The 27368-nt window shown below is 36.3% G+C and overlaps 1 protein-coding gene across 14 annotated transcripts in view; it reads right to left on the reverse strand.

Moving 5' to 3' along the window:
- Window positions 1-27368, reverse strand: part of DGKB (diacylglycerol kinase beta) — an 814277-nt gene that overhangs the window by 562912 nt on the left and 223997 nt on the right. For 7 of the 14 annotated variants that reach the window (XM_074379542.1, XM_010349326.3, XM_074379539.1 and 4 more), the window contains 3 exons: window positions 22137-22213; window positions 18168-18188; window positions 54-207 (listed from right to left, as the gene is read on the reverse strand). In XM_074379542.1, coding sequence (XP_074235643.1) covers window positions 54-207; window positions 18168-18188; window positions 22137-22213 — 252 coding nt within the window. Of the gene's footprint in view, window positions 1-53; window positions 208-18167; window positions 18189-22136; window positions 22214-27368 lie in introns of those variants that run through there. The other 7 variants (XM_074379543.1, XM_074379541.1, XM_074379540.1 and 4 more) reach the window with 5 other exon arrangements.

Below are 27368 nucleotides of genomic sequence, written 5' to 3' on the forward strand. Positions count from 1 at the left end.
TTTAGCCTTTGAGATTTTTACTACATATAAATGTTTAAAGTAAGCATACTTACCGCCGGATAGAAGAGCAGGCTTACTTTTTACCATTGGACTAGAATGAGGAAACTTGTTGCTAAATGACATGAAAAGGTGTGCAGTGAAATCATCGGGAGGCTCGGCTTCCAGGAATGTCTTCATGAAAAGTTTGAAACCTTCAAAATCTATTGTCTGGAAAAAAAAATTTAAACATATCTTTTAAGATCCAACCAAGTAATAAAATTCTGTGCTGTGTTAAAAATTGTTAAAAGAAGAAATTACCTCAAACAATTTTTATATCCAAGTTTAGCAAAAGGAAGGTGCCTATTTGAGAAATACGATGGGCCGTCCTGGCCTAACATGGGCAATGGGATATGTACCTCTTACCTGTGATGATACAGCAGGAAGAGAAAGAACTTTCTAGTTAGATATTGCTATTTCCACAGTATCTGTAATGCCTTGAAAATTTTATTCTTGGAAATGTTGTTTCCTCCTCACTAAATTGGGAATAATAATCCCACCCCACATATTTGTCGCAGTGATTAAATCAGGCTATCAATGTGAACGAGCCAATACAGAGTCATACACATGCACACAGCAGGCACTCAGAGAGAAAGGAATTTTCCATCTTTTTTGCTTGTCACTAATGGTGATTACTGCTTTTGACAATGTAAAAAGAGATTAACCTTAACATTTCAACTAAATGTCAAGCTCAATTGATACAACCTTCTAAAACTTCATATGCATGCTTTCCAAAGAAACATATTTTAAGATCTTACTCTGATACTCACTGTAGAACTATATAAATGATTATATGGAGAGAACTGTGGTGGTGTTGAGGATCTCCATACCCATTAGGGGAAATTGTGATGGAAGACAACTTCCAACCTTACACTTAATTAGTGCGTTTCACAGGAGCCACAGTGAAGAACTTGGTTTCTCCTTGCAGATGAAGACAGTAGGCCAGAAACTGACTCCTGCCAGGGAAACTGAGGACAAGCATATGGGTACTCTGGGGACAAAGGCAAGAAAATGGTACTATTTTAAGTTAGCCAAAACTCCTTGTGACTGCGAGAACAATGGTGCCTGAGTATTTTCTGGGAAACAGATGTAGACCACACGGAGAAGAAGGCCAGTGGAGTGGTCTTGGGTTCTATCCAGCAGGGCATTTGAAAGGACTGGAAGACCTACAGACAGGTGGCTGGAATAAAGCCACATACGTCAGATCAAGAGAGCGCAAGGGATGAGCCTTATAAGGAGCTCTTGAAGGGCAATATTTTCACCCAGTTTAATGTGCTGAGATGCAACTAAAAATAGAGCAAGGAGGAAATTTGGGTGGCTGATGCTCTTGGTTTTTTGTTTTTTTTTTTTTTTTTTTTTTTTTTTTTCTCAAATTCCTGGCAGGTAAGAATAAAATTAATTTTGGAATAGAAAGTTTGTTCTTCCTATGTAATAATACTGGGGGAAATATATGGAGCATGACCACATTTACTATCGTGTTATTTGTGACAAACCTAAAATTAAATACGCTATTCAGGAAAATCATGAGAGACAGTAATGTTTTACAGATTTGATCATGTGCCAATTAAGTTTGCGTATGATGTTTGCTTTTTTTACTTAATGTAATTTCAGGTAATAAAACAATGAAACCCAAACTTTATTTATTAATAGTTCCAAGACTCTGCCTGTACCTTAATCTAATTTTTTAATTTAGGTTCATTTTGCTTATTGATTCATTCAAGAACACCTCAGATATTTATTTTGGTGGCAGTAAAAAGACTTCATTTTCTTCCATATTAAATAAATCACCACCATCACCACAGAATATTGTCAATTCTACTAGCAGTGTGAACTACATAACTGAAAACTCCGAATAATATAAAACGTGTTAAGAATAGCCTCACATAGGAGAAGTCCTTCCAAAAAAGCAATTCGCTACAAGGAATGCAGCCAACATTTCAAGACATGGCAATTAGGCCAACAGTCAGACACTGGATCCAAATAAAGTTTCTTTAAACAGGAGCACATATTCTTACTAAGAATGCCCCTTAGAGACAGCCTAGTAAAGTCAAGTGTTCCACATGCATTTGGGTGAGTGACCCACATGGATAGCTAATGATCAACTTGTATGAAGGCCCGTGAGGAACCAGGAGTTGATTTTATTGCGAAGTTGCAGGAAATCAGTGGGATGAAAATATTCATAATCATGGTGGTTAGAAGCAAAGTTACTTATGTTAACTTCCTTCTGTTCCTAGGTCTTCCATAGTCAGCATTTTGTATAGCAATATAACAGACGATAGGCAGCACAGTCTTTGAAGTCAGACTACCTGGATCAACTCTTGAAGCCAACACAAGCTGTGTGGCTATGAACAATTTAAGCTTTTCGTGCCTTAAATTATTATTCTTCATCTATAAAATGAGAATAATAGTAGCTACTTCTTGATTTGTTAGGAGAAACGTATTATTTACTATTTTTAAAGCATCAAAATGACATCTGGCACATAGTAAGCACTGTAGGTAATTAAATTTTTGTGTAAAGAATCTCCGTTTTAAAAATTCGTCATTCCAAGTAATATTTGAAGAAGAAGCCTCAAAGCCACATCACTTCACGTGTTTTCATATGCATTTAACAAGACATGCATGGTTCCTTGTTGTCCTTGTTGCTGTTTTAAAAGCTGGTAAAAAAAAAAAAAAGTGTGAACTTCTAGAAGAAGCAAAGGACTAGAAATTGCTGAAAGCTTTTCTCTGGATCTACTTTTGGAACATAATTGTACCTTAAAACAGCTCTTTCACGCCAAGATTTTAACTTGGTAACATGAGAAACAAACAAACACAAAAGAGTCCAGAATAAAACAATTGTATTTAAAATTCCAATACCTCCACTCACCACCTGACTGATACGGGACAAGGAATTTATCTGCTCTTTTAAAGGAAAAATCTGCCAAATCCTAAGCGTGTGCCCTTTATACAACCTTTCAGAACCCATATAGAAGCTCATTAAAATCGCCACCTGCAATTTAATGATGAAAGCTAGAAAAATAGCCAACCAAAAGGAAAAACGAACATTAATATCTAATGATGGAGGCAGGACACGGACAAATATCTAGTCAGATAAGGGAAGATTCGAAAGCGCCTCATATCTGCCCAGGTTATTATGCACAGGAGGCCTGTCTAAACATGCCCATGGTGAAAAATTCTGTCCCTTCACACATGCTCAGTAAGAGAAAGAAATCAGTGTGGAGTGGCTCCGACTAAGGGCCCACGTGTACACTGGAAAAATGGGGTGGAGCCACCGGAAATTCATCCCTTAAGTCGGGGAGAATCCTGGCTTCTTCAGCTCATGCATGGTGGCCTGGTATTCAACTTGCGAGGTGGAAACCTGCATGCAGTGCTCCTCTCTTTGCCAAGAGCTTCCTTTTCTCTTAATAAATTCCACCCTCTTCACCCTACAATGTGTCCACATGCTTAATATTTCCTGGTGGTGCGACAAGTACCCGGATTTCGCTGAACTAAGGAGCAAAAATTCCTGCATCATTTTGTAGCCTATATGGGGCCATGAGGAAGGGTGAGTAAAAGGTGAACCCCAAATCTCTTTCACTTTCATTTCTGGGCCTTCCAGTCCTCAGCCTTTTTCTGAAGGCAGAGGAAACTGCATCCCCTCCATTGCTTTCAGGTTTGGGAATGCTGGCCACAGTCTAACCCAGTCTTTGCTACGGCATTTTTCTTCTTTTTTTCAGGACTGTAATGTTACCAATCTTTTTTTTTTTTTTTACAATATCAAGGGTGTTCCACCCCCAACCCCAACAGCTGTCACATAAGGAAAACAGGCAAGCAGTGGCTCTCTGCCCCCACCCCCTGATCACTCCCTGCTGGAGCACATGGTTGTGACTGCTGCATGTACATTCAGCCTCCAAAAGCCATTCAGGGTGGGACTGAGCCACAGGTGCTGCCTGGGCCCCAGGGCAATCTTGAGGTGTGCAGCCAGCTGGCGAGTGTTCCCTGGCACACATCCATACATCCATCTACTTCCCCTCCCCTGGCCATGAGGTCCAGCTCAGTGGACAGCAATGAAAAGTTTCTCTCCCTGTTGGAGAAAGCCATTTGCATAAAAAGAAGAGGTTTCTTCCCCTGGCATTTCACTGCCCTATGCTGAAACTGGATTTTTGGTGTTCTTTTGGTTTTTTTCTTCTGTCCACCAGATCAGGAGTTAATGTATTGGTGTGAAGGTAGCTGCAGTTTTTGCTATTACCAAGATTGGAGGGGACCACAATTGCTTTTGCAACAACCTAATAACACACCCCTGTGAGTACAGGGGGCTTCTCAGTGCCAGAGGATTTTTCTTGAAGGCTGTTTTATTAGGTCAGGACTCCAATTCACAAGACACCGTTTTACCTCCCTTGTTTGAGAGGACCCAATTTTAGAGCTTCACCTGAACATCTGGCTTATGATAGGGAGGTAATTCTTTTGTCCAAATTCAACTCTAAGCTTTGGGTTGAAGCCCTAGGAAAGAAAACTGGATCTCAGGGATCCAAAGCAGAAAACAATGGTAGTTAAAAGGCACACACCACAGATAAGCGTAACTAATTCCTGCAGATTAAGCCAAACCTCTGCTTCATGGATTGAGGTCATGCAAGTATCCATGGCATCAATGAGTTTTAGGGAACTCAAAGGCTACTTATAGCAGGGGAAAGGCAGTGTGTGGGGGAACTGTAGGTAATTCCACACCCTAGGCTGTCCTGTTAACATGAGTGAAAGCCACATTGATACCCACTGGTGGCACCCTGTCATGGTCACCAGGACTCAGGGATATAAGGGTGAAAGAAGGAAAGGGGAAGCTTTTTCCTTCTCTTTCTCATACCGCAGGCATTTGCTAGGAAGAGAAAGGAACCAGGGATGCCTTGCTCCCCTCTTTCTAGATGAGTAGCCATTCGTCTTCAGTTTGGCCCCTTACTGCTGCATCCTGAGTCCTAAGGCTCCTTTGAAAAAAATGCCTTCTTTTTCTCCCTTGGTCCTCTCTTCACAGATGAGTAATTGTGTCTCCACACTATAGGACACTCCTCTCAGATGCATCCTTCAGACTAAAAAGTTAGTTTCCCAAACCTTAAACTGGTTGGCTTATAATTGAGCTCAGGGGAGGGGAACCCGGAAGCATGACGTGTCAGCAAAGGGGTAAAATATTGTTTAACAGTCAGACTTTTGGCATCCCTCTCCCTGTGCAAACCAGTAAAAGGAACGATAAGGATCACAGTTTATATTCTCTGTAAAGCTTTGATTAATGAGAAAGGATTTGTGAGGTTGGTCTCAAGCTATAGCCAATCTGGTGTACTCTGCATGTCTTTCCATACGGTTCTGTCACAAAGAGGAGTACCTTCGGATGAGACAAGGACCCAGGACACCATAAGCACTAATCAAGTCAGCCCGGCAAGCTGCCCAATAACAAACCATGCCGCAGGCCACCACCTGGTTTCATGCCCTTGGAAGGGTGATCTGTTTTTGTCTCCACCATTTTTCACAATGGCGGCCTGTGTTCAATGCTGGCTTAGGGAATGAGTAGTTTCTGGTAAGTATCTGTGTCACTTTTACCATTTGCTGATTCTCTTCCGCTCCCTTTGTAATTTCTAGTGTCCTTTTGTAAATCTTCCTTTCTCTGAGCTACTTTAAAGGTTCTAGGTTTTGTAAAAACTGCTTACCGCCCCTTTGAAAATACCTTATACACTCACAGTTAAAGCATAACATTTTGAGACTTGTTGGTTTCAGCTGTGAGGTCACTTTTGGTAAAGTTCAAAAACCAGAAATACTGGACATTTGGCATGGCTAAAGTTAGGTAACAAGGGATTTAAAAGGATTTTCTTAAAGAACACTCAGCTTACTTAAAAGTGGATATCCAAGCTATAGGTATTTTTAAAAGGCCTTTATGTTTTTCTCGTAGTGGATCTTGTTTTTCTGAAAAAAATTCTTTTTCCCCCAGTCAACTGAATCGCCTTTCTCTATTTTGTCTTACACTCTTAATGTACTCATGAGGGACCCCAAGATAATTTCTAATGGTTTTTGACTTCTTGGGAAAAACAGAAAAGATATAATGTATTCCATTCTTGGAGAAACCCCTGTTTTCCTCATGGAACCCCAGTAATTAGCGGCAGATAGATCTCTTTCAAAATCTGGTTTTGTCTTCCACCAATATCTGCTTATTAGGTATTGTTACCCCTGTTTCTGGATGGCTCCCCACTGAGGACAATTATCCAGTTAGGAGATTGGCAAATGAAAAATCTTAACAACTACTGGATCTTCTGTCTGGCTGTGTAGTTCTATGTGTGTTGGGTGTATGATGTTTATATAAAAGCACTCTAATTAATTGGCCTAAATAAAAATAAGTACTTATATCAAATATGTTTTTCAGGGAAAATAAAAGCTGTAATACCTTTTAGTTCAATTCATACAGCTTTAATCTTTGAGAAAAAGTCTTAAAGATTACTGGTAAAATTCAAATATCGTTAGAATGTAAATAGTTAGATACTAGATTTGTTAAATGCTTGAAGATTGTAAACTGCTTCTTTGGGCTTTGAGAACTGTTTGAGTTGCCTGCTTTACAACTTGGTAAGTTCTTAGGACATACAGAATTAACCAAGCCCTTAAACAGCCTGGAAGGAATCAAACTTTATGTTGCCTAGTGCATAATCAAAAGAACTGACCAGTTTTTATATTAAAGTTAAAAATTCCTAAGAGTTACCATTATAAAATGTAACTGAGACCACTAAAAAGAGATTTACATTCAAGGTGTGTAAGAACAGTAAAAGTGTTTTCGGTAAAAGATTATATGAAGGCATGGAAATGTAAGTAAATTTCTGCCTAGGGTTAAACGATTGTTTTAAATTAGATAAGATAAAATGAAAGGTTTAAACAAATTGTGGAAGTTTTCTAAATTTAATATTGCACGAGAAATTCTGTGTATGAATATTGACTAAATTCAAAGGATTACATGATTTTGTCCTGTAAATTGAACAATGACATAAAAGCACAACAAGGTTTCCTTAAGGCACTAATTTGCTCTTTAGCAAAATGTGTAATGGGTTAAAAAAAGTTTTTAAGAATTTTACCTCATGGTCAAACTGGTTAAGATTGGGTAGAATTATCTATAAGGTTTCTTTAGAATATTGGGGTTAATGGTAAACAGATTTAAGGGTAAAATTGGGCTCTTTTCCTTGTACAAGATTTTTACGTAACAATAAAGGATAATGAAAGATTTTTCATTTTCCTCATGAATGGACTGCTGAGGAAAAGAAAGCAAAGACAGGAGACAAATTTTTGGAAAGCTAAGTCCTCTCTCTTAATGAGCAAAGGTTTTTGCCCTGTTTTAAAATTTTTTGAGTCATCATTTTAACAAAATAACGAACTTATGGTAATCTGTGATTGTATTTCATAATATCAAGCGTTTTAATCCTGTAACACTTAACAGACTTCCCAAAATCAAATTTCAGCTTCACCGTTGTCTTTTCTGACCCCTAACTTTGGATGCTACAGAAGGTCCCTAGAGCAGCCAGAAGAAGAGAGCTAAACAGTATTATTTAACATGGTTAGGTACATGGGATTGCCAAAATGATGTTTTATTTTCTTCTGGCTATATTTTAGTGAGTAATGTAAATATATATTCCAAAATTGTATGGGATTTCTAAATTCTAATGTTGAGCATATATTATCTATCACAATTAAGGTTGTTATGTTAAGTTATTGTCAACCACAGAGATAACCACATTTTGTCCATCACATTTCTGACTGTAGCTACCCTGGTCATTATGTTATTCGCAGACAAGTATTGTCTTCTCTTGATCATCTTCAAAAGATGGTTTATAATCAGACATAGAACTTTGACAGGTGTTCTCATTCAAGTTTCTGATAACTTTGGAGATTGTAACATTGAAATAAAGGAAAAATATACAGGACTCATGAGGAGCTGAAATGTTCATGAATATCAAGCAGAACAAGAGTTAACTGAATGGAATGCACTAATAAAAAACTGAAGTAATCTTTTTTTTTAACCTTTTGCTTGAAATATTGCTGATACTTGTTCTGCTATTCTGAGTCAATAAAACTTTTATTTTGAACTACTTACAGTCTATAATTATTGAGTAAGGTATACTCCTGTGAACAAAAATGGAAGTATACATTTTTCTCTCTGCCTGGTTTCTCTAGAATTTAGAAACTATCTGTGAATATTCTTAACTTATGGCAAATGTGTTTATTTGCATCAGTGCAATAAGAATTCATTTTCTTTTGCAAGAGAACACAAATGGAGAAACTGGTTATTTTACCAGGACTTTGACTAGAGAGGTATGCTTTCCTTTAGGGAATCAAGCTCAACTTGCAAAGCTAATAAAAGCCCCTTGGAAAACTGGCCTCATGCCTTGTCTACACAGTTCCTGTACAGGGTTGCTAACCTGTGATGAGTAAAGAATTGTCACTTTCTAATAAGCCCAAGAACTCTATATTCTAGGAACTTCAAGAAGAGAGGAATTTACCCAATTCATAGGTATCTGAGGATACTAATCCATGGCTGGGCTGGGCTTTACAAAGTCCTATCTGACATTCTTAATGGAACAGAACTCCATCAAAACCAATTTTAAAAGCCTATGCAAAAATAATTATTCTTCCTGCATTTTATGCAAACAGGTCAAGTATAAAACTGAAGTCTATATTGCAAACAAGTCAGTTCCATCATGATTTGTTTTTAACAAAAATGAGGACTGAGGAGAGAAAAATTATGTTTCAAAAGTTATCACACATTTGTCATGAAATTCTAGTCTTATTAGTTGTTTTCAATTTTTTTTTGGTCTACATTTTAGATTAACCTACTTATTCCTGTGAACCGTCCAGCAATCTCTGGCTATAACTCAGAATAAACAACAGTCATGGGTAATGTAATAATCTGGATCAATATTTTAATTCTAAGCAATTATCCTGCAAATCCTGCCAGGAGATAGTAGTAAATAGGGTTCCATAACCCAGAGGTTCCTTTGGGAAAATAAGATAAACGAAGCTAAACAAAGCCAAGCCCCATGCAAACAAATCTTAGCAGGCATAATTATAGCCACCAGTTAACTGAGCATGCTGGTAGCCTTGGGATTTTTAAGCTGCCCTTACCCATCCCTCTTTGTTGGGTTTTAATATATGTCTTCTAATAATCTGTCCGTCTCTTCTTACCTTCAACGAATCAAACTCCAGGTGCTCATGCAACCAGAGCCTCAGACATGGCTTCTTTTTTTTTTTTTTTTTTTTTTTTTTGAGACGGAGTTTCGCTCTTGTTACCCAGGCTGGAGTGCAATGGCCTGATCTCGGCTCACCGCAACCTCCGCCTCCGGGTTCAGGCAATTCTCCTGCCTCAGCCTCCTAAGTAGCTGGGATTACAGGCACGTGCCACCACGCCCAGCTAGTTTTTTTTTGTATTTTTAGTAGAGACGGGGTTTCACATGTTGACCAGGATGGTCTCGATCTCTCGACCTCGTGATCCACCCGCCTCGGCCTCCCGAAGTGCTGGGATTATAGGCTTGAGCCACCGCGCCCGGCCGACATGGCTTCTTTTAACAGAGACTCTTAAACATGCCTTTGAGAGTGTTCTGACTGCCAGCTTTCCTAAACAGCGCCCCCTGTCAGCAGGAAGTAGTTAAGATCAGTCTTCTTCCCTATTCTAATGGCAGTGCCTCTTGTGTACCTCTTAGGGACAATGACACAGGTATGAGGCACACAAATGTCTAGGCAGATAAGGGAGGGTCGCTGGAGAACCTCTGACCTGCCCAGGACGTTGTGCACAGGGCACTTGCTTAAACATGGCCACAGAGAAAAATTCTGTCTATTAACATATGCTCAGCAGGGAAATAAATCAACGTGGAGTGGCACAGACTAAGGGCCTGGATGTGCAATGGAAAGATGGAGCAGAGCCACCAGAAATTTGTGCTTTATGCAGGGAAGAGCCTGGCCTCTTCAGCTCATGTGTGGTGGCCTGGTATTCAATTTGTGAGGTGAAAACCTGTGGGCAGAACCCTTCTCTTTTCTGAGTACTTTCCTTTCACATAATAAATTCTGCCCTCCTCAGCCTTCAACGTGTCCACATGCTTAATTTTTCCTGGTCATGAGACAAGAACCTGGATTTAGCTGAACTAAGGAGCAAAAAATTCTACATTACTAGCATTTCTCCTTATAAGCAATACAATTCTCCTTTACTCTTCTTTTTTCAGCTCTCAGGAAGACTTTCTGAAATTTCTAAACTACAGTTCTCTCTTGCTCAGGAAGCAAAATACTGTTTTATTTTCTTACAGCTCTGAGCCTTAATTCCCTCTATATAAAGTGGTAGATGAAATAAATCATTCAGGCTGGGCACAGTGACTCACACCTGGCACTTTGGGAGGCCGAGCCAGGCAGAAATTACCTGAGGTCAGGAGTTCAAGACCAGTCTAGCCAACATGGCAAAACCATCTCTATTAAAATAAAAAAAAAAAAATTAGCCAGGCATGGTGGCATGTGTCTGTTGTTTCAGCTACTCAGGACGCTGAGACAGACTTACTTGAACCTGGGAGGCAGAGGCTGCAGTGAGTCAAGATCACACCACTGCACGCTAACCTGGGTGACAGAGCAAGACTCCATATATGAAAAAAAGAATCATTCAGAGTTGTTTCAATGTAATAAAAATTGATGTAAAACACTTAACCTACCCTTGGGCACATAAAATATAAATAAAAGGAATAAGTTAAAGGAAGCACTGTCTTAAGCTTAGATGTATTTTAAGTTATCTCAATTTCCACCCCCTTTTTGTTGACACAGTCTTACTCTTCTTCCTGACACTGGAGTGCAATGGCATGAACTTGGCTCACTGCAACTTCTGCCTCCTGGATTCAAGCGATTCTTCTGTCTCAGCCTCCTTAACAGCTAACATAACAGGTGCTCACCACCATACCCAGCTAATTTTTGCATTTTTAGTAGTGACAAAGTTTCACCATACTGACCAGGCTGGTCATGAACTCCTAACCTCAGGTGATCCACCTGCCTTAGGCTCCCAAAATACTGGGATTACAGGTGTGAGCCACCCTGCCCAGCCAATTTGCCTTTTTCCGGGTACAGAAAACTATAAGGTTCATTGCATCTTTCTGAATAAAAACTTCAGATTTTGTGTGTCGCAAATACTTTGCTATAATTGTTCTGTGTCAGACAACAGTGACAAATTACCATTTTCATAAGGCAACTATTCAAAAAATATGTATCTTATTTTGAAAAATAAAAGTCTATTATAGATATAAGAATGAAATAAAAATTTCCTTAGTTCTTAAACTATGTCTATAAGTTGACATCATATTATTTATTGCTGAAGTTTTACTGACAATGTAAATTTTTTTCTCAAACTTCTTCACTGTGTTCTTCGGAGCAAAATTAATTTATCTCACATTTTCTGGCATTAGACAGGACTTACAATGTGGTAAAACCGAAACCTCTTTTTTTTTTTTTTTTTCTGAGACAAGGTCAAAATGGAGTGCAGTGGACCAGTCATAGTTCACTACAGCCTCAATCTCACGAGCTCAAGCAATCCTTCCACCTCAGTCTCCCAAGTATCTGAGACCACAGGCTTGTGCCATCATGACTTGCTATTTTTTTTTTTTAATTTTCTAACTCAGAGCTTTCAATTCATTGAGAAATTTTTCTTCAGTGTGTTTCCTGGTTAACCCATCCCCTTTCTTCTCCTGTTAGTAAAATCTTTTCAAATATCTCCTATAATTTGATGTTGTCCACACTATTAGACATTTCTGATAAATGGATGATGTCCTCATCTATACATTTTCCTTAGATCATGACTTACAAGAAAATTTCCAAATTTAGGCATCAGAGTTTCTACTGCTGTCATGTAACAGCCTTAGAATTGCTTTTCGAAGACTGTGACCTTTAAATACAATGAGATCATTTATATGCATATCAATGAAGCCATTAATGATAAAATTTCAGTCAGACTTAACTGAATGACTGTTCAAAAATTGAATTGCAGTAGGTTCAAACACATCAACCCATATCCACGCACACACACACACACACACACACACACACACACAAATGTTCAAAATTTTAAAAACTGCTTTTTCATTTTTTTTCTTCAAGGAGCAGCCAGAGACTATTTAGGGAGATAACAGAGAATTTTTAAAGAATACTGACTGAGGGAGCTGCTCAGATGTTGCTGCCAAATTGGCACAGATTCAAAGCACATTTCTATATGCCTTTCATTATTATTTCTAACCATCTGGATGCTTTGTTTTTAAATCCCTGTTAATACTAAAGAAAAGACACTAGTATTCATCCAAGCAGATTCCAAGTGAATGAAAATAAATGTCATCATGCTATCATTAATTTCTTTGGGTAGTTTTTGGTTGTGGTTTTTCTCATATTCAGGAGTACCTACTCTGTACCTGTTCTAGGTGTTGAGGTAAAGCTGATACTAGAACACACAAATTTCTTTCCATGGGGGAGCTTATCTTCTAATGAAGGGAATAAGAAAACAGCAACATTAATGTTCTAAATCTACAATGTCTAATTATATTAAGTGTCATAAAAAATAAAGAAGAGAAAAGACTTCTGGGGGAATGTGCTTGCAGTTTCTTAAATCTAATGATCAAGAAATGAGAAGCTATTCCTTGAGTAAAGATTTAATGGTGATGAGGGAGACAGCTTTGCACCTATTTGAAGAAAGCACATTTCAGGCAGAGAAGACAGCTAGCGCAATGGCTCTGAGGTATAAGGATGTCCCTATTCTATAGAAATTTATATAGGACCAGTGAGAAGGAGCAGGAAACTAGAACAGGAATGAAGGACTAGAATGGCAGGAGACAAGGTCAAAGACTCAAGCTGTGGCGATGTGTGGACGAGGGAAGCCTGCACAGGGTATCAGTTTATCAAAAGAGAGTTATGGCTTTAACATGAATCGAGTTTTTAGTAGAAAATTCCATGATCTGACTCATATTTTAACAGAACTATGTGACTATAAAAATACTTTTTGTATCAGACAAAAGATAGCCAATGGTCAGTTTTTATGTTCTTCTAACTGGCTTGTACTCACCACTAATTAATAAATGACACCTAAAACACAAAAATGATACCTAAATCTGCAACTATTATAGATAAAGTAACTGTTTGAAACGTCAAAGAAATTGCTTTATCTAATCAAAAAATGTTGACTGAGTACCTATATTTGTAAAATACTATGTGCCTCCTGGGCAAAGAGCTCTGATGAAATTAGATAGATAAAAATTTAAATTAAGCAGAGTTGTTTGTTTGTTTGTTTTACAGTTTCCATTTCTATTCTGGATTCTAATTTATATCATTACTTACATTAAATTAAAAAATTGATATCAAGGCCACTGAGCCAAAGCATATTTATTAAATATGCAACATGGCAATTTTTCTGAGATTTCAAAATATAATTTTTTATATTAAAATTTATTTAGAAAAATTTCTATTTTAAATATTGCATTTGCTTATCTTGCACTGCAACTGACTTATGCTTACTTGCACTGCAATTGACTATTCATTACTTCAAATTTCAGAGAGTTCCTTGATAGTCCCCTAAAGCTGTCTTGTAAATACTTCCTTTGAATAGAAAGAGTACAAAGTGTGAAAACCTTGAATTTTAATTTTTAAATTAGTTTTGGCAAATGGAAAATATTTTACCACTTCAGAAGCTCATAATCCATTAACTCTAGCGACCTAAGAATAGAATTTATGAAGACTCAGTAGAAAGACAATCAGAAATGCATTTTTTTAGTAAAAAATAGGAAATGGCAAGAGAGAAAATGCTACTACATTCTAGTAATTACAAAATGCAAATCATGGATTGGAAAAATTTTAAGCAGAATATTTTTACTACGATTTTTAATATGTCTTGTAATCAAGGATCTATAGCTAACTGTTTTATACTTTAGCTAAAACCTATTTTAGTCTACTGTGACACTGTCTTGTCACACCAGACAGTTTTCAGTGTTGTCACTAGGACAGGATTGAGTGTTACCGAAACATACACATAACTCCTCTAACATTATTTTCTCCTTGAAAAACAAAACCCAATAAAAATGTCTTGAACACCTTTGTATATATCATTTCAATTAATAAGATTTTTAATTAGTCCTTACTTGTATGTTCACTTGTAAAGAAACTCTCCACAGGTGGGGCTCATAATGCACACATATGGGCAGGCAGATTCTATGCAAAACTTCTCTTTCCTGAAGGGCTATATGATCCAACACGACTTTGCATCACTAAGCGTAAGACATAGTCTTTTACATTATAGGTCCTCATTATGCAACACCTTCCAATTATTAGTATGTTTCAGGAACTGCACTAAGTATGTTACATGTATGCTATCATTTAATCATCACAATACCTATAGACAAAGAAACTGAGGCTCAGAAAAGTTCACTGAATTGCCCAACACCAAAAGCCTCTAATTGACACTGAAGACATACATATTTCTAACTTCAATATGCATTATAATTTTATAGACAGATTTTGCAATATGGAACAAGGTAATTTGCCACTGGTTTATCAGTATTAGATGCATTTTTTTTTTATTTTACTGGCGTGTCATTTCAAAAAAAAAGATATACACAAATAAGGTATAACAATTAAAAGTAAAGGTATGATTATTCAGCTGCCCACTCTTGAAAACCCTGTGTTGACTGTAACTGTTTATGTACCCTTTGACATTCAAAATATAACCTGTGACTTTCGGTTGTACATATGAAATGTGTTCAAATACGCCCACCCCCCATCTTCATTCTGATGCCCATTGCCATGTCGGTGTTCTTACTTGATTGTACTTCTCCCATAACTCATCTGTAGTCTTCTCTTCTACCCAAGCCACGGCCCACATTGCTACCGGAGATATTGTTCTAAATTGGGAATTCAACCTATTCACCTAAAAATATGATATCTTTAACCTATAAAAATTAAAATTCTTAGACATTCTAGGTCTTTTTACCAAAATGTCTAGATTTGTATTACTTTAGCACCCTGCAGTGCTCCTTTGCTCGAAAAAGTTATTTCTATTTTTTTTTTTCAGACAGTCTCATTCTGTTGCCCAAGCTAGAGTGCAATGGTGTGATCTCAGCTCACTGCAACCTCCACCTCTAGGGTTCAAGTGATTCTCCTGCTTCAGCCTCCCAAGTATCTGGGATTATGGGCAACCACCACCACACCCAGCTAATTTTTGTATTTTTAGCAGAGATGATGTTTCACTGTGTTGGCCAGACTGGTCTTAACTCCCAACCCTCAAGTGATCTGCCTGCCTTGGCATCCCCAAGTGCTGGGATTACAGGTGTGAGCCACCACGCTTGGCCAAAAAAGCTATTTGTAATGATGAAAAATAATAATAGCAACAGATAAACCCTAAAAATAAAATTTAGATTTGACAGAGTAATGTTGGTTTTAACTTATACTTGAAAAAGTACAAAAAGATCACCTAAAAACCCCAGCATTATATTTTCATTAACGTAGTTTATAATTTTTATGTCAATTGTTTAGCAAGGGTTATTTTAAAAATTAAAGAACAAACCTACAATGTGAATTTAAAACACCGCTGTTCAAAGTTGGCTTTTATTATGAAACTAAGCAGAGTTAATTGTATATTTATTTCCCAAACATATTTATATTTGATTTCAAAACTTGTTTGTAAAGATAGCAGTTGATCACAACTGATATAATTGTATTTTATAGTTGTAGGTAGATTTTATAAGAAGAGGAACATCACTGAAACTATATTGATAATAATGGTGAAGAGAAGCAGAAATACTGGTTAACATGCTACTTCTGTTCCTTGCTAACTAACTGTCCTAGCACCATGCAGTTGTAGGAAGGGAGTAACACAAAAGACAATAGCTCTGCTACCAGGACAGCACTCAGGAGTGTGGCCAGGCTTGGCAGAAGAAGCAAATTACATGTCATGTCCCCTACTCTTACCACAGGGTGGAAGGACATTATTTTTGAGTGCAAACGACATCAGAGTTATAGTTCCTCGATTTAAAATGAGAAAACGAGGTCCTGAGAAAATGAAGGAAACAGAATTTGTTGGTGGTATGTTTCCAACAGGCTCACTCTCATCTTTGACATGTGCTCTGGAACTTTTCTATGAAATCACATTGGTCACTAAAGTGTGACCACAGTCACTGTCTCTAAACGTTAACGGAACACCTGTTCTGTGCAAGACACAGAACTATTCATTGTACACATACTTTAGAATCTAACCCTTTTAACAGTCCAATAAAGCCGATACTCTTTTCATTTTATAGGTGAACAAATTGAAGATAGAAAACTTGTCCAAGGCCCAATAACATGAACTCAGTTCAGTCAGACTCCAACCATATCTTCTCTCCTATACCTTACTTATGCTTTCCATCATGAAAAGGTTGAATTTGGTTTTAGAAGGATAATTATAGCTTACAGTAAAAAGGATTTTATATCATTGTTAATAATTATATCAGTGTCATTATCTTTGTTAAAGATATTTAAAATATTACTTTAGGCAGCAGCACTACAAAAGGTAGGTTTTGAATCCCCTGGTTCCTTATTAAGGGATAAAGCATATTGTCTGACGGTAAAGGGTATACACATTAAGGGAAACTACAATACAGAGTATCAAGTGCAAAAATAAAGCAAGCCCATGTGGAGCTATGTAAGTGTAACTCAGCCTTGGTCCAAGCAACATCTACTGGCAAGAAATATATATGGAGAAAATTCTACACTCAGAGAACGCTGATAGCACACATAGAGCATTAACATGTGCAGGCTTTCCATTCCTTCCCCCATTGACTACCCTCAGTTTTGTCAAGTCTTTCTATTCTGAAACTGCAATTGCTTGCCTGCTAAGCCATTACACATGGAACAAAGACTGGGCAAGGAAAAGGAAGGACAAAACTCATTCTACTGACCCCTAAAAAATCTAGAGCTTATTTTGACATGAGTTTCAGACAGCCTCTAGTAAGGATGCAGGCTGTGCAAAAGGGTGCATTTGTTGGGTGCTCAGTAAAAACCATTTAATAGCCAAGTCCTGAAAATGCAGAAGTTCTTGAAAATAATCATTTACTCCAAGGGATAGCCTCTTAAGGATCATAAAGCCCATGTTGTCCATATTTGGGGAAACAATTTTCCAGAAAAGTCAGAGATGAAATCAGGAAAAGGCCATCCTCTGAAATGGAGGATGTAATTAGTAAATGTTGCCAAAGCCAATGAGTTGCCGTGTTAGCAGTGACTCATTATAGGAGATTGTAATACATAGGACCTGTACATTACAATCCACTGGTATCGTTCAGATGTTATAATTGTAGTTTGTGTGTCGGACATAAAATTCTAGTGGCTGTTGTCATTAAAACTATCAAACAACTTAAGGATAAGAAGCTAGTACATATGCAAGACTGCCCAAAGGAAACAATATTATAGTTTTAGACAACTCACGCATTTTAATCAGAAACATGTCTGAAGTGGTGAAGGCTACTAATATAGCTACTCTACTGTGATGAAAAATATCCATTTAGAGCACCTGAAAATGTGTTGTAATTTTGTGTACCCAACTGAACTACTGACTTAAAACTTGGTTTACAAAACAGATTTTCAGGGATAGTGGCTGAAGCAACAGATTGAATAATCTTCCCAGGAGGGCAAAATCAACAATTTTTTGGTTATATTTTCCCCACAGTTTCTATCACAGCACTGTAGACAAAACAAAACAAAGCAAAAGAAGGCCTTATCACTGCATTTTAAATGCAATTTTTAAATTTCCCCTTGTAAATTAATAAATTAAGACTTTTACTAAATAAATTATAACAGCACAGCCTAATATATCTTGGTGAAATTAGAAAATAAATTACAGAGTCTACAAAACTGAAGGTCGCACTTGAGACCCTTTTTGTCTATTAAGGTACCAGCTCCTATTAAAGGTACCAAATCTTTTGACTGATTAAAACGATTTAAAAATGTTGTTACATCCAACTCAATTACACCTTATGAGTATTACAGGCAATCTTGTACACTATAGAAATCTTATTGGTACAGAAGTATAGTTCAGTGATATGGATGAGAAATTTATAAATCATATTAGAAAAAAGAAAAGACAGACTTTAATAGAAAAGAAAATGTCTTACTTGGTTAAGAATGTCTTGTTTCTGTGCATGCAAGGAAAGAAAGAATACATGTGTTAATGTAAGATAATTTATACTCATTATCTCATATCTCTGATAATTTAGCTAAAAGTTCAAGTTTACAGGTTGATTTTCAAACATACCCTAGATCCATAGGTCTCAAAATGTGGTTTTGAAACAGTGGCAGCAACAGAAGCTGGGAAACTGACAGATATGCAAATTCTTGAGCCTCCACCCCAAAAACACTGAATCAAAAACTGCAGGAGAAGGGGAGCCAGGCAGCAATCCATGTTTTAGTGTACCTGGTTGATTCTGAGATACACTAACATTTGAAAATCAATGACTAGATCCATCTTTGTGTATAATAAGCAAACTCTTCACATTAAATATAATGTAACACATATGGTATAATTAAAATCTTTTAGAGGATTAGTAGAAATGCAACCATGTAGATAAAGGTATATTAGATTTTGAATATGTATTTCAAATTCCTAAGCTTTCCTTCTATTAGCATAACTAGCGTCTCTCCACACTTTTAAAGATTAAAATATATTCATAAATACTTCTGCCACTTTCTTCCCATTTCTCAGCTGTAAGTTGAACAATTTGGAATTGAACTTGAAGTCCAAGACCAAAAGAAAATAAATGTGCAATGCTAAACTGGCCTGACTATGTTCTACTGTGAATACTCTCTCACGGAGACTGGATCTCTGCTACAAACTAGCTGTAATAATATTCTTAACATTATATTATTTACACAAGAGTAGGTGAACCCTAATAAGACTCTCTTACCTCGTTCAGCATGGGCCATTAATATGTATGTGTAGTGGGAAGTGCCACACTCAGTACAAAAGGAATGTCTTCCCATGCCTTCCCCTAACTTTTCTCCTTCCTATCTAAAAGGACATTCTTTTTTTTTTTTTTTTTTTTGAGACGGAGTTTCGCTCTGGTTACCCAGGCTGGAGTGCAATGGTGCGATCTCGGCTCACCGCAACCTCTGCCTCCTGGGCTCAGGCAATTCTCCTGCCTCGGCCTCCTAAGTAGCTGGTATTACAGGCACGCGCCACCATGCCCAGCTGATTTTTGTATTTTTAGTAGAGACGGGGTTTCACCATGTTGACCAGGATGGTCTCGATCTCTCGACCTCGTGATCCAGCCGCCTTGGCCTCCCAAAGTGCTGGGATTACAGGCTTGAGCCACCGCACCCGGCCTAAAAGGACATTCTTTACCCCTACGATCTGGCCAATGAAGTGGAGAGCACAGGGCATTAGCCTTAAACTGGGATTCTAGTCAATAAGGTTTTCGTTGTGGTTACTGTCATGGGCTAGCTGGTCAATCTTGGAAACATCATTTCACTTTTCTTAAAATAGTTTAACAACTTCGTAATTTTCTTAGTTTGAGAATCTCAAGGCCTTTTAAAGGTTTTCATTCCTGCAGCATCTTTAAGGCTATTGTTTATATTAATCTTATTCATTTCTTCAAGGAATACTTATCAAACGATCTTTAAAAGATACCTATGAAAAGTAGATGATTCATTCATACATTATCCATAACATTTTTTTCTCTATTAAAATAGACTGCAACAGGTCACATCTTTTTGGGTTAACTTTTTATCTACAGCACTTTAAAACTTCAGTAATTCAAGTGAATTATAAACAAAATAGTACATCTACCATTTACACAGCTTTACATTATAGGAGGATAAGCAATTTAACAGATATTCTCTTGAAATTACATTTTATATACAAGCCAAGTTCCTTTTAGAGAAAATGGAATAATTATTCATTTCAAATTCAGGCTGGATTACTCACTTGTCTAATTTTTCTTGCATAATTGAGCATCTTTAACTTGTCATCAGTGCAAACAACTTTAGGGTCAAGGTGACCAGTCAATGGAGACCGATAACGTCACATGTGAATTGACATTAGGAATTCTGTCATATTGTAAAAGTAATATTTTATAAATTGAAAGATCATCTATTGAAGAGAAACTTAAGGGTATAAAGAATTATTTCTCATCATTGAATATTCCCAATTAGTTTTTGATTGGCTTTTAGAAGATACATACTAGCTTTTAAAATGATTATATAAACCTTAAAATTTTCTTCTGAAGGAAAACTTTATCAGAATTAATTAAGATCACAAAGCGGTTTAGCTCTTAATTAAGAATTGTTCTTGGGTTATAATGAGATCTAATTTTTTGTTTTTCAACTGTTTATTATTTTAATGACACATTTCAACAATAGATCTGTACATTATGAAATGTATGACACTGTTGAAAAGGGTGATATGTGTGTCTAATAATGAATCTAGTAACTACCTTAATAGATGCAGCATATGGTGACTGGTAATTCGCATGAAATATATAACAGCAACACTAAGTCTTGAGAGTCCTATAAATAAGAAATAATTGAAGAAAAAAGGCTGCTTTGCAAACAAGATCACTTAACTGAGTTTGTAGCCAGAAGCTATCATTAGGGAGAAAAAACAGGTTTTATCTCTGTATATAGATTAGATAAGCATGTCAGATTTCAGGTACTGCTATAAATATAAATATTAATTACAATTTTTGTGTTGTAGGAATTCAGTGTTATAATTCATCTTTACTTTTTCAACTCTTCTTTCTTAGACTTTGAGATTCTCAGTTCTATAAATTCAGCTGCTAACTTTTTTTCTCCTCCTCTATGACACCTAGGAAAATAAATATGAGGGAAGTGTAGCTTAGACAGCTATTTTTTTTTCTAATAGAGAAAAATGGGAATGGTTTTAAATAGTATTCATATTCTCTATCATTTATAGGCAACAAATATTAATTTTATTTTTTAAGAGTAAGTTCTAGGCTAAAGAGTTTTAAAAGTTAATGTACCGGAATGTAGAGAGAATAAGAAAATATGACATGAAAAATAACTAACTATGAGAAACACAGATAGAAAATTTCAAAACAATTTGAATCTCTTGAGGGTTATGATAACTAAAATTAAGTTCTATAAATCCCTGGGAAGCACAATATTAAAAGATAACTAAGAAGTGTGTTCTTGCAAGCATACAGAAACAAAACAATAACAAAAACAGGTCACGTTTTAGTAAGCAAACAAATCTATCTAGTTAATACATCCAGACAAAAGGGTCTTTTGTGAAGAGACATTCGTTTTTTGCTCCAAAGCAATGTAAATGGTGCTTGCTCAAGCTACAAATGAACTAACAGTAACAATGATCAAACATTTAAAGTGTAACATCTCTCAACTAATATGAAATAGAAGGTAATTTAAGAAATAATTAGGAAGGAAAAGACATTCATTCAAGCATGGTGTTCAAAAGAAATTGACAAGACATGCAAAGTTTTAATAAGAAAATAATTTTAAGAAATCTTAAACTTACTGGTAAAAGGTAAAATATAAGATTAAAAAATTCGTCCCTTTTTGTACAAGTTGGCTCCTTAAGGCGACAGACCAGGTATAAGCAACACAAAATCCTTGTTTGGTCAAGGAAATAATTGCCTGAAAGGAGTAACTCCCTACCCCTAAACCAATATCCCTTGAGGGCTGAAATTTGTGGGTCATAGACTGAAAGCCAGGCATACCCTTTCTCTCTTTTGTCCAATACTATTTCCTGACTTCTGGGAAAAGAACCCAATACTATACTTAAATGATGCATATTCTTTGAAGCATACAATATAGTAGAGTTATGTCAATGAAAAATGTAGTACAACATTTAATGTATCTTCTAGAATACCACTGCATTATAAAATTCATTTTGTTTAGGTCATGGTATATGGCAAATGGTTTATGGTGAGCATATAGATATATATACACACACACATACACATACACATACATATATCTGTATCATACATATATAATGTATATGTGTACATATACATACACACACATACATTTTTCCAAGAATTTTTCATTAAGAAGTATCCTTTTCTAAGCATATATATGAAACTGATATAAAGAAAAAGAAGTTTTACCCCTTCAGGATTATACTTTGCAAGCACACCATTACCGTGGAATTCTTCAAGAACATCCTTTAATTTCTTTGTAGAATCTATAAAAAAAAACCAGAAAACACACAAATCGTTTATATGCACATACTGTGGTGTGTAGCCCAGTCCAGAAAGAGGCCACTTAAAATGCAAATAAGCGTGAGCAGAAACTAAATTTAAAAACCAACATAAAATGTCTCTTGCCATTTTTGAGAGGCTATTTAATTGGAAAAGAAATTACAAAGAAACAAAAAGATCACTGCATTAAATAAAAACAATACTGCTGGGTAAGAAAAATAAAATCTGTAGCTAAGCCTCAATGGTGAAGCCATTTAGAGGGAAGTTGTAGATTTTAGTATGTTGTAGATATTTTTTAAGGAGAATTTTCTCTATATACATAACACAACTAAATTAAAGGTTCCTTTAGTAATTAAAGCCTTAGTAAGTAAGCTTTAATTTAGTTATGTTACATAATTTACCTTCCATATGCATAATGACTAACACTTCAGTTTTGTTATGCATAAATTAAAGCTTACTTTAATTCAAGGAAGAAACAAAGCTTAAACATGTTAATCAAAAGAATTATAAATTATTTTCTTCAAAAGTACTATTATTTTTAAACCTTTTATATTATTGGTAACAAAAATTTTAAGTTAATAAAATAATGTCATAAAAGAATTATCAGTATTATTACAGTTAAGTACATTAAGATAACATATATTCACCCAGTCTACTAAAATAATGCTCACTATCCTCACTGAAATATAATTTTTAATTGAGAAATCTCAAAATTACAATGCATTTTAAAGTTAGAAGGAAATAATAGCTAACAAATGTGGAAAAGTCATCTAAATATTTAATCCTTTGAATAATAATTTAAAAAACTTGGAAATTAAAATGTAGAAAATAAGTAGATTTTCCAGTTTTCTTTCATGGAACAGAGCATGGACAATTGTTTGCTACCATTTGAATATAATTCATTTTGACTTTTCCTAAGAGTCAGTTATATTTTGACTACCACAACATATATCCTAGTTCCAGAAAACTAATTTACAAATGAACTTTTGAAACATCCTACTAGAAACTCTCATACATGCCCATTGAATACATAATACCTATAGTTTATGAATTGTACTTTCACTTGGAATGTACAATTTCCTTTCTTTATATTGGAATTCTGTGGGTTTGTGGATGTACGTGAAATAGTAATTTTTTTTTTTTTTCTTTAGATGGTGTTCTGCTCTTTTTGCCCAGGCTGGAGTACAATGGCACAGTCTCAGCTCACTGAAACTTCTGCCTCCTGGGTTCAGTCGATTCTCCTCCCGCAGCCTCCCAAGCAGCAGAGATTACAGGCACCTACTACCAGGAATGGTTAATTTTTATAATTTTAGTAGAGACAGGGTTTCACCATGCTGGCCAGACTGGTCCTGGACACCTCACCTCAGGTGATCTGGCTGCCTCAGCCTCCCGAAGCACTAGGATTACAGGCGTGAGCCACCATGCCCAGCCTGTGACACACTATTTTTAAGTGAGATAAAATTCATGCTACATAAAACTAACTACATTAACAATTTCCAAGTGTACAATGCAGTAATATTTAGCATATTCATGATGTTATATAATCATTACCACTATTGAATTCCATAATACTTTCATCAACCTGAAAAGAAAACTTATACCCATTAAAAAGTCACTCTGTATTTTCTCCCTTCTAACCTCTGGCTGTCATTCATCTATTTTCTGTGTCTGAATATTTGCCTATTCCGGGCATTTCATGTACATGGAATCACATAATAGGTTTCCTTTGAGTCTGGCTTCTCTCACTTAGCTTTGTGTTTTCAAGGTTCTTCCACGTTATCGCATGAATCAGTACTTCACTTACAGCGGAATCATATTCCATTGTAATGAATACACTACATCTAAAAAACATCTATTTATCAGCTGATATACATGCAGCATGTTTTTAGGTTTTGGCTGTTATGAATGCTGCTATGAACATTCCATTGTTTTTGTATAAACATGTATTTTAATTCTCTTGACTATATGCCTGGAAATAAAACTGCTAGGTCATTCAGTAACTATATGTTTAATGTTTTGGGGAACTGCCAAATTGATTTTCACAGCACCTGTACCATTTTACACTCGGATCAGTAAGGTAGAAGGGATTCAGGCTCTTCATATCCTTCCCAACACTAGTTATTTTCTCGCCATTTCTTCATTATAGCCATCCTAGTGGATGTGAAACGATTTGATTCATGTATGATTAGTCATTTGCTAACGACCAACAATGTTGAGCATCTTTTTATATGCATATTGGCCAACTTGTATATACTTTGATGAAATGTTTATTCAGGTTCTTTGACCATTTTTTAACTGGACTTTTTGTCTTTTTGTTGTGGACATCCTCTGGGGTGTGTGTGTGTGTGTGTGTGTGTGCACATGCATTTGCTTGATGCCTATACCGCTTCCTCAGTATTTCTTTTTTGGTGTATAATGTGCTGGCATCTTTCATATTGTGATCAGAATTAATTTTTTTATGTCACATCCCTTGCTAGATTGAAGGTTGATCTGGGGAAGAAAATGTGTGTTTTCATTTTTGCACACCTTTCAACTTTATCACAAAGCTGAAACAATAAAATTGCAATAAACATTAAGATTAAATTAATCAGAGCTATTCCTGAATGGCAACAAATTACAGTAATTGCTTCAATATGAACTTTGTTTGAAACTTACAGGGCAGAGACCAAATTGTGTATTAAAAAGATACATGAAGCTGACGATCCCTTATTCTCAAATCCTTCTTTGTGGATAATAAGGCACTATTCTAAGTTAGCAGAACCATTTTTACTTCTTTTTACTCATAATTGTAGATGCAACCCATATACACATATATACAGATATACATTCTGGAATATCATAACTCAATAGACTATGTATATTTCAACCATATCTTAGGCCAATGACACAACTGTAGATACAACCCATATACACACATACACAGGTATATGATACAATTGTAGTTGCAGTTGTAAATGCAATTGTATCATATATCTGTGTATGTGTGTATATGGGTTGTATCTACAATGCAACAATGCACAATGCACAATGATACAATTGTAGATACAACCCATATACACACACATACGATGCACAATGATACAATTGTAGATGCAACCCAGATACACACATATACAATTGTAGATGCAACCCATATACACACATATACAGATGCATATACATTCTGGAATATCGTATCTCATAGACTATGTATAATTCAACCATATCTTAGGGCAATGATACAATGGAAGGCAGAGAAAAACCGTTTCGGTTTCTTCCATATAGGCTTCTCACACAACTTTAGAGACACTTCCTAGATGGCTTTTTCATTTCACGTTTCTATGAGAGTAAAAATCCAGTAATTATTGATAAATGACACAGACAAAGGGAAAGCTCATGAAATTATTCCTATTTTACTAGTTCACTGGTCATAGTTCATACTGAATATTCTTAGTAGAGAACTCATGAGCTAAAAGCCACAAGCCCCTAGATATATGACTGCCCTTTCCATGAACTGGAGCTCAATGATGACTTGGTCTGAGACAATTTGAGGTGCTCTGGTTGATATTCAATTAGACTCACTGCCTCTCCAATTCTCAAATTTCAGTTCTAATATCTTAATATCTGAAATTTAACTATGGCTTGATCTCCACTACACAATCTAGTTTAAAAACTGCAGCATTATCTTGTTATTATAGTTCTATCTCAATAAACTTTCTTGGGCCCAGTTTCTCTAAGGCCGAGACCCTGACTTGACCGGTCAATCTTGTAAAGATTAGGATTTGTGTGTGGAACACCAGAGAGTTCAGGATATCCATAACCTTTCAATAACATTTCTTTTACATGCATTATCTACATGTCTTCTTGGGCATCAAAATTGCACTAGGCTTTGAAAATCCTACTGCTATGTTTTACCTTCTTTCATGGGAGAGCACACATTTATCTTACTTGTAACTTGACTGCTTGTCCACATTTCTTCCTATCACCTATCACCATAAGCATTCCTATCTTTTTTATCATGCCAACTCTGAGTTACATTCTGCCCAAAACTACCCTGGGGCAGTGGAAAGGGGAAAGGATCTATAACTGCGCCTGACCTGCCTTCTAAGACAAAATAAACAGAGGAAGTTATACCTGGATGAACAGATAGTAAGATGTGGCCTCAGTTATAATTCAGCTAATAATAGAGCTTCAAGAAAGAGCAGTAACAGATACTGGGCTGAGCAATGCTGAAAAATCCAGGCAAGCAGCCAGCCAGGCAGGCAGCTGGGAGATAAGTTCAGTAAATACATGTCTGTAATGGGAGATTACAGAACCTGGAAGATTGGCCAGTGAAGTGCTAGGCAGCCCAGTGCTGAGCAGCCAGGTTGAAAAGACCAGGTTCAGTTCTTGGGATAAGGGAGCTGCACAGATGCACAATACAAAAGATTGGGTCCACTGGAAAGCAAAGGAAGGGTATGACTTGGGCAATTCTGAAACGTAGGGCTAATTTCAGAGGTACCTATACTTGGCTTGACCAGCAGGGCAGCATACTTGGAAAACAACAGTCAATACAAATTACCACCCTTTGACTAACATACCCATTTTCCCAGCAAGTAATTTAATACTGTATCAATAACAACAGTGAGACAATGGGCTGTCTTTTTCATCACTATCAGAATCACCTTTGAGCTGAAAATGGTATTGATGATGAAAGGGAGGGGGGTGTTTTATTAAGCAAACATTCTTGTAATGAGCGAGGAAAGAACAAGGAAAATGTTTACGGGGAAACGAGTTGACTTTCTCCTATACTTTACCTTTCTATCACCTGCTGTGGTACTTCAGTAATTCCAGGGGTCCCCAAAAGTGCACACACCCTATAAATCTTCTCATTTCAGCTGAGTCATGTAATAAACAATGCCAGGAAAGTTAAATGGGCTACATTTTAGGGATCAACATTAAATTTTTATTTACTTTACAACATTCAGAATTTTATATGATTTTCAGGAAAAATTAAATCTCCTTTACTTCAGTCTGAAGTGAAAATAAATGACTAATTGCATTTGGTAATGTTTAGAAAATAGCGACTGGATCCTGAAAAGTACTACATGAAAAATGAGACACTTTTAGTTCCTCTCACACCTCTTTAGGCATCTGTTATATCCTGAGTGAGCTTCCTTT

Source organism: Saimiri boliviensis, chromosome 10 (assembly GCF_048565385.1).
Source record: "Saimiri boliviensis isolate mSaiBol1 chromosome 10, mSaiBol1.pri, whole genome shotgun sequence".
Lineage (NCBI taxonomy): Eukaryota > Metazoa > Chordata > Mammalia > Primates > Cebidae > Saimiri > Saimiri boliviensis.